Source organism: Homarus americanus, unplaced genomic scaffold (genome assembly GCF_018991925.1).
Source record: "Homarus americanus isolate GMGI-L3 unplaced genomic scaffold, GMGI_Hamer_2.0 scaffold34921, whole genome shotgun sequence".
In the NCBI taxonomy this organism is placed as follows: Eukaryota; Metazoa; Arthropoda; class Malacostraca; order Decapoda; family Nephropidae; genus Homarus; species Homarus americanus.
In genome coordinates, this window is record NW_024741901.1 from 18,333,131 (window position 1) to 18,342,162 (window position 9,032).

The 9,032-nt window shown below is 36.7% G+C and overlaps 1 protein-coding gene across 1 annotated transcript in view; it reads left to right on the forward strand.

Annotated features, from left to right (window-relative positions):
* LOC121876154 (uncharacterized protein CG43867-like) overlaps positions 1 to 4,759 on the forward strand; it is a gene marked incomplete in the record, with an annotated part of 144,279 nt that extends 139,520 nt beyond the window's left edge. The window contains 3 exon segments of the mRNA XM_042381091.1: positions 1,752 to 1,979; positions 2,148 to 2,283; positions 4,410 to 4,759. Coding sequence (XP_042237025.1) covers positions 1,752 to 1,979; positions 2,148 to 2,283; positions 4,410 to 4,643 — 598 coding nt within the window.
* Between the last annotated feature and the right edge of the window lie 4,273 nt (positions 4,760 to 9,032).

A 9,032-nucleotide genomic window follows, 5' to 3' on the forward strand; every position in this document is an offset into this window, starting at 1 on the left:
GCTGTAGTAAAATTATTGTAAAAATTAATATGGATGTTTGAAGTAATGTTATTTAATGTTAATAAAGGGAACAATATAAGTAGCTAACCATTAATGGTAAAAAAAAAAGTGAGACTGCGCGTATGTAAGTGCGCACTTGTGAAAATATATCGTCATTACTCTACATAAGAATATGAAAGCAACACTTATTTACTGCTCATATATATTGAAGGGTTAAATGTTGTACTCTGTATAGACAAGCAGAGAGAGAGAGAGCAGCCGAACTGCCGTATGTAAACAAACCTTAATTTCTCGCGGCTTTGTTGTTGTTTTTTTTATGGGGATTAGCCCACCCGGGCATAGGTCACTGACCCACATTGGGGCCTGAGGGGCAAAAATTTAATACTCCTGTAATAATAATAATAATAATTCAGATAAGTAAAAAAAAAAAAAAAACTGCCTATCTACCTATTGGACAAACTAAAATTGTTCCGGACCACGGGAGTTTCCGGACCACAGAATGCCGGACTAGAGAGGTACAACCTGTATAATTTGCACTAGACATAACAATTTTAGTACCGTAATCAAATTAGTACATGTGCACTCCAGCTTTGCACTAAGGTCATTTATTTCTTTTACGTTTCTTTTAGTATGGTGTGTGCATGTAAATGGATGAAAATAAATGAAGAAATTGATGTAAATCTACCCAAAAATGCAGTTGAAAAAATTTATATTATAAATGTACTACAGTACTGTACACTAATGTACAACAATTTTTATCTCTTGAGCAAAATATATGACGTTTATATTCAAATTATTGGCTGTCTTGCAAGGATTCCAGCAATGCAAATTATAATCTCCTAATTTTAGTCTGAGATATTATATAAGTTAAAAACTGTAAGCCTAAATATACCCCCGCCTGAGCAGATTAGGGAGGGAGGGAAAGCGAGGGGTGGGGGGGGTGTGGGGGGTTGAGGTGACAAGTTTGAGCCGAAAGTCTCTGTGTGTTTATTTAACAGTCCTACTAAGCTTCTCTCATTTTAAAATGCCAGTGATATGACCTAGGAGAATATAATTAATATAGCGTTCCCCTATTCATCAATCTCGTTGCAACCAATTTGCGTTGACAAAACACGCGTTGTAGCAGAAATGACTGTAACTGGTATGAGGGCTGTGACGTCATCCAAGACCGTGGCCAGTATTCAGCTTACTGGATCTCGCATTCAGTTGGCTGGATCTCGCGAAATTTACGATATTTTATGCCAAATATAAGACTTGGTTACATTAGGTAGTGCTCGCGAAATTCAAAAATGTGAAATGGAATTGCGCGAAATATGAGATCTTACCGTAGTGTAATAGCATAAACCTCATTTATAATTACTGTATCTCTTATCATAAATATGTACAATCCTTTTTTTTCTTTTCAAAGGATATCTTATCACCTCTCCTGATAAACTTCCATATCAGAGAAATAATTGATTAATATATGTTAGTTAGGAGTAAAGAAAAAAATTCTGATTGGATATGTGTATGATTTTGCCTTTGTAATGCTTCTGTAAAGAACTAGGACTACCCTCTTAATTAGCAGAAAATTTTAAAAGAATGTAGATGAAAAAAAAATATATATGAATACCTGTACAGGGTACACAAAATGAAAATTAGAAATGCAGTAAAAGGACGTCCTCTGAAAACATTACATTTATAAAAAATCAAACCTATTAAATACATATTTTTAGTTTTAAAGAATGTCTCCCTCTAACTTTATATTCTAGGACATTACAAGACAGTTTACAAGAAAAGTGGGTAGGCCTAAGAGGAAGAACACAAAGTGACTGTGTACGTATTTATCTAACCTGTACAAGAAAGTGGCCCTACTTTGGAGCTACACTATTTCCTGCTGCTACACCCTCACCTGATGGCCCACCAACACCAGTGTGGGTGGCAGTCAGTGAAGATGCCATCACATTGCTTGATCATGCCAGCATGGTTTCCATTGGGAGGTAAGATGTCAAGGAATATGCAACCAGTAAGTAAAAGTGCTATCCTCATACAGTATGTCTGAGGGTTGATGATTACCCGAACCACTCATGTATACACCTATAAAATTAAATATAACTTGAGATTTTGTTTTAGTCTAATAAAATGTGTATGTCTATTTTTTTCTCCAGATATGGGTATGAATCAGTTGTAACATTTGGGGGCTGCCAGGAAGACTTCATGTTGGTAGTTCACACACCAGAGGAAGACAGTGCCCACCACCCTCCAGGAACTCATAAACTTCTCCTCTGTATGAATAAACCCAAGGTAATTCTTAAAGAGTATTGTTCTTGGAGTCATGCATATTCTTGGTGTTTCTTATATACTGTATTTTAGTATTTTGTGAGCAGAGTTATTAAGAAGTCAAGTCCAACCCCTTGTTTAACCCTACAAATGCAATATGCATTGTTAGATGGAAAGCTTGTAACTGCGACATACAGCATATGATTTTTGCTCATAATTGTAGCTTCTGGATCTGATTTAACAGGTTCAGTCTCACTTAGCCTCCATCCCTTCACTTATGCTGCCACCCATGTGGATCCTCGGTATCAAATGAGCCATTATGGAGAGTAGACTTACTGTATATTGCACCACCATCCAAAGAAAGTGCCCATGAAATGTAAACTGCAAGAAGATATCCAGGTAGTAGTGATGAGGAAAGTGTGGATAATCTAAAAGTGTGTGTGTGTGTATCACATGATGGTAGGAGGAAGCAATCTGTCACCTCACGTGCCTCCCACACAACCTCTCGACCATCTCGCTCACCACCACTTGCTGCAAAGGAAATTAAAAATATTTTGAAGAGTGTGACCCCTTCCAAGTACTGTTTGTGTTGATAGTTACTGCATTTGATGATGAATCCTTTTCCTTGATTTCTGAAGAGGATTAGGATATCATGAGTGCATGTGAGCAAATAGGAGCGAGTGGTGTTAATAGTGTGGTGGAGGAGGTCGAGCTGCCTTGTGATGCCACGCTTCATTCCTTTGGACTGATGGGAGAGATTTTCAGCCAGACACTCAAGATTTTGATGGCTTGAGGCCTGTCTGGCATGGCTGACACAAGGCCTCGCACCAGCTCAGGCCTCCACTTTTTTTTTTTTTTTTTTTTTTGTATATACAGGGTTAGCTCACCCGGGCACATATCACTGACCCACATCAGGGCCTGAGGGTCGAAAATGTAATATAATAATAATATTATTATTATTATTATAATAATAATAATAATAATAATAATAATAAAAAAACAAAAATACAAAAATGAAAAAAGATCAAAAGTGAGAAACAATATACTGTATGTATGTTGTGTTGTCAATAGTAAGAGAAACAATTGAGACCCTGCAATTGTGTGTAAATGAGGCTGAGAGTCAGATCAGCAACCTGGGACTTGGTCACAATATTCGCAATGCCATGGGGCAGCAGGATCTATCATTAGCCAATACATTATGCTTCCAATATCTTTCCAGGCGGTAGTACCTCCCTGTTTGGTATCTTCCTAATACCTACTACCTTATGTTATACTCCCAATGAGCATTGAAGTGAGCCAGAAGGTGGTTGCTTGTCCTTTCTTCTGCCTTATAGAAATGTTTACAGGGTGAGGACACACTAGGTCCTCACTCTGGTGGCCATCTTGGGCAAATTCAAAATAGCTGCCTCATTTCCACAGTTAAAATGATAAAATGCCACATCTCAGGAAATGATGTTCTAGGGCTTGTTTTTTAATAGTTTTGAGGATGCTTGATCAATCTAATTATGTTTTAGAAGGTTTCAAGGTCAAGGTCACATGATAAGTTAAGGTCAAGGAGTATTATTGCATTAATCCATCCCACTATGAGTCTAAAGCAAGTGTTAAACTATATCAGTGCTAGTTTGTGTATTGGGGGTCATAGGCCAGACAGTGACCCACTGTACAGTAAGGGTGGAACCGGCTTTGCACCCTCCACCTCGAGTGTAACACAAACTTCTCTGTTGAACTGTACACTCGCCAACAAAAGTCTTGTTGCCTCTCCTGGCTCTTCATGAACCAAGAGGTTCAGAGACCTCACAAATCTCTCAATCTCTGGATTCATGAAGAGGCAGGCGAAGCAACAGGACATTTGTTAGCAAATGTACCTGTATTTATATTCTTGTTAGTGCAGTTTTGGCCATTTAGCCTGCTTCTGATGGCCTGGTAATTGATCCAGCTATGAGACCCTAGTGAGAATCCTGATGCTTAGAAAATCTCAGGGAATATCACAAGTACATACTGTACACTAAGAAATATGGTTTGGTAAAGAAAGATAAAGGATAAGTTATTTGTGTATTGAATGTACAACCAGACCTATAATACTGAACAAAGTACTGTACAAAAAAAAAACAGAATTGAAAATAAATGAGTCATGACTTCTTGTGTTGCAGATCCTGGAACTAACTCTCCTTATTGCTGACTACATGAATGCTATGGGTCGTCCTATACCAGGCACTCCTCAAACAGGGACGCTAACTCGCCATGGCTCTAGAAGATCAGCTCGATCGCACATAACCTCCATTCCTGGGCAACCTGACCTACTGAAAATGACAACAGAAGTAGATAGTAAATTGCAGCGTCTTGATGCCAAACGTAGGGCACAGGTTGACTCTTCTATTGTCTGACCCGCAGTGCATGCTAGGTCATCATGAGTCAGGTTTATGCTCGGCCCAACTGCCACACTGTGATAATGCTTCACATGGATACTAAATTGTTCAACTGTAAATTTACCCAAACTGCAGAGGATATATATATATATATATATATATATATATATATATATATATATATATATATATATATATATATATATATATATATATATATATATATATATATATATATATATATATATATATATATATATATATATATATATATATATATATATATATATATATATATATATATATATATATATATATATATAATTTTTTTTTTGTCTTCTCCTCATTAAAGAAAAAATTCTTAAAAACCAATGCAGAACTCAACTCCATGGAATGATAAAGGGAAAAGGTTGTGTGTGATACACAAAATTACCTTTGATATTAAAATGAAAAATCTCTTTGTGGCCGAGCATACTATAATTTATAAATGTGCTTAAATTTAATATTTTATTTTGTAGACAACAAGTATATTATTTGGATTTTGAATTCAGATTGTGTATGGATTCAGAAAAATATTTGCAAGATAACTAAGATTTTTTTTTTACTATGGCACAATATGGATATTTTATTAAGAATTATAAAACATCTTTCTAGGTCATATATTTAATAATGTGCCTTATGCTGCACTTTCAATCCTTTCAGTATGTGATTTATTTAAAGTATAGATTACCATATGAAAAATACACAATTTGTATTTAAGTAATTTGTGAAGCAAGTAAAACCTGCACACTCATGTGAAGAACAAATACCACTTGCAAAGATGCTTTATAGCACTAGTCTATGATAAATCTAGTCTAGAGAGGGTAGTGGAAAAACTCAGTTTATTACTGTACTGTATTAGCAAAAACTGATTACAGCCACGAGGAGAAACAAAATACAGGGTTATAATACTTAAAATAAAATTAAAATTAATTTGCATTAGATGGAAACTTCAGGTAACTATTGGAAAACTTACTATGAACTACAAAATGGCAGAAAAATAAAACTTTGTGAGGGATATTGAATAAATTGTCCTAAAAACATCCTTCTTTTGAATAATTAATTGTCGACTATCAGAATGTAACTCGGTTCCATTAGAATGACCAATAGGACTTTTGTTGTTAGAGTATGGTAGCTGATTCAGATAAGGATCAAACAGTGATGAGTGAGGAGCTTTTGTTTTTGAACATTGAACAGAGTTCTAGTAATGGCTTTAGAATATTATCTGGGGAAATTTAGTTTGTGTGTACTGAGATTGAGATCAGTGTATCTAGAGTTAGTAAAGAAAAATGGTGCAAATTACCTTAGCAATTGAAGTACCTTAGATAACAACATGTTGTGCACAATGCAAGACAATATATCTGTATACAGTGGGGTTTCATTTTACGCAGGTCTCGCGTGCCCGGTTATCACTTACATGATTGGTTGAAATGTGACCGCAGTTATAGCTTATGCAGAAAGCCAAGGGTGACGTGGATAGTGGTATAGCATTAATTTAGTGATCTTTTGCTTTTTTAGGTTAATTAAAAAAAATGGGCTCTGGGTCACTCAAATTACTGTAAAATCCGCTGCTTGAGAGATGGTGAGTGCTGGCAACATTGTTAAGGAGAGCAGGAATGATGAACTGATACCCCCCCTGTACTGTAAACAAAAGACCACAGTAGCTCATCTAGGATTGAGTATTAGGTTTTTTTGGGGAAAATTAATACAGTCAACCCTCGCTTTACGCGGTCCCACATTCCGCATTTCCACGTTTACGCGGTACCCTGCCGAAACCGGAATGCTCACATTCCGCGGTGCGTGTACCCCTTTATGCGGAAAGCGGCTGGCGACCCGCGCCATTTTTGGATCCAAACCTCCCGCCATGTTACGTAAGCGGCGCGAGCAGGGTGCGCACAAGGTCGCCCAGTCATCAAAACATTACCGAGTTCTTCACCCGCCACCCACCACAGCCGGCCCAAGTCAGTGATAGTGATAATTATAGTGAGGATATGGACTTTGAGGGGTTTGACAAAGAGGTCCTGCAAGCCTCTGTGGTGGATAGTGATACAAGTGATACAGGTGAGGGCCAATAATCTGCCCTCTGCCTCGGAACCAACCCCCCCCATCCCCGTGTGCTCAGCCATCTTTTCTACTAATGTAAGTGTTAAAAAACCTAATATTATTGATATTTCTCTTAATTATTAATTGTGTGTGCATACCATCATAAAATTAAGAAGTTATTTTTACTACAACGTAGGTATTGTGTTTGAAAAAGTGGAGTTTGGGGGTCGGCCCGGTCTCTATTTCAATTAATCCCATATGTTATGTTGTTCACTTTACGCGTTTCTCACTTTCCGTGGTACCCTGTGGGCTGGATTAACCGCGTAAAGTGAGGGTTCACTGTAATATCTTTGATAATGTTTTATTAACCATGCACTAAATGAACCTAAATAATATGGGAATTATGGTGAAATTGCATGCTGTCGTTATAAGATATCGCGGGCTGCCGAGCGGGAGGTGGTGAGTTGTCCTTCCTCCCTCCCTCCTCTGCCACCCCTCACTGGGTACTCACCCGAAATTACTTTTGTTTCTTATTATAATTCTTATTTCATTCCTATAATTCATTCATTTTTATCTGTATCATAATATATTCTTATAGTAATAATTGACTTTTTGGAATTGCACCATTATTTCAGATTCGTTCTGAATTCCAAAGATTTTATTCATTTAAAAAAAGAAAGTATGAATTAAGCTAAGATCCAAATTAACAGGGCCACAGTGTACTGTATATTACTTTTCGTCCTTATTCAAGACATCTTCAGGTCTTGAGACCCACTAATTCCCCACTCCGACAATGGGTGACCTGACAATGCATAAGGTCAGTAATATGGGACCACTAATCCTTCACTGCAAATGACCTGATGTTACATGAGAGAATGAGGAAAAAAAAATTTCCCGCAGACAAAATGTTTCATTCTTATCATTATTTTCTATTTATTCTTTAATTACTCTATTTCTTAATCTATTTTTCTTTTTATTAATTTACATGATTTCTCATACCTTATCTCTTATTCTTGTTTTTATTCACTTAAACAATTATAGAGGATATAGATAGGAGGTGGAAGGTGGAGTAGAGAGTGGTAGAGGCAGAGTGTGGTGGAGGGAGGGTTGATATGGTCACCTTCATCCCAGTCCCCCCTACATGAGTTGCTTGTCCTTCCCCCCTTATAACAGAGTGTATGCACCTGGCTGTTGACTCTTTCACCACTTTGTTTTTATTTATTAATTATTATATTCTCGAATAATTATATGAACAGCCTATTATGGTGTATGTTTCATCATAAGTAACTGTAATATAACATACACTATTAAATAATAGAACAAAATACAATATATAATTTGACTTTAAAATAAAATGACAAGCTAAATCAGTGTTGGTGGTGTGGCGGTACCAGAGTAAACCAAGGGAGGCATGACTTGGCAGCAAGTGATGCAAGTTCTCGGCATTGTTGAATAACTCGAGGATGCTCTAATGAGTGCCAAGTCCAGCCTGCAACACAGTAACAAACTCAGTGCACAATTGGTGGAACCCTACAGGCAATATTACCATGAGTTTAAATGCTGCCATCATGCTCTCATTACTGCCTATTTTATGCCTCAACAATTCAAGGGGAATCCAGTGAAGATGACCCTGCCGTTCTGGGGATTGGTGATGAAGTTGCTTTAAAAGTTGGCTGCAGTTGATTTTCAAGGCTTTGAATCCTACTAGCCTTCACCCCCTGCCTCAGACCCTTATCTAAGAGAGCTTCCCACACCTCTACTATTCGGTGGAGACGATAGAGTATTGAATAATTAACTTCTTGGGCTTTCTTGAAATATTTATTTAATAATGTAGATGCAGTTTAAGTGACATTGTGTCATTTTTGGAAGGTTAAAATGGTTACCCAAAGTTTTTCTCGAGTAAATGTTGGGCAAGTTCACTACAATATTGTGTATAGCAATTTTAATATATGTTAAAGGGCATCACTTGCACAGATTTCCAATGTGCGGATGTGTACCAGTACAAAATGAGACCCCACTGTACTGTATTAAGGAAACATTGATGTACAGCACTGTATCTCACCATATTGTTATTTACAGAGAAATTCTCCAAGGGAAAATCATGATGGAATAATTAGTCAATTTTTGTAATACTGTAACAGTTCTAATACTTATGTTATGGATTAAACAGTAAATAGTATTTTTTTATAAACAATCATTTACTGTATCTGAAGGACTGCAAATTTAAAACAAAAAAAATTAAAGAAAGCTTTGATAAACTTCTTTATTATTTACAGTGATGTTATTTTGTACTTCTTCACTAACATTAGTGCACATTGGAGTTAA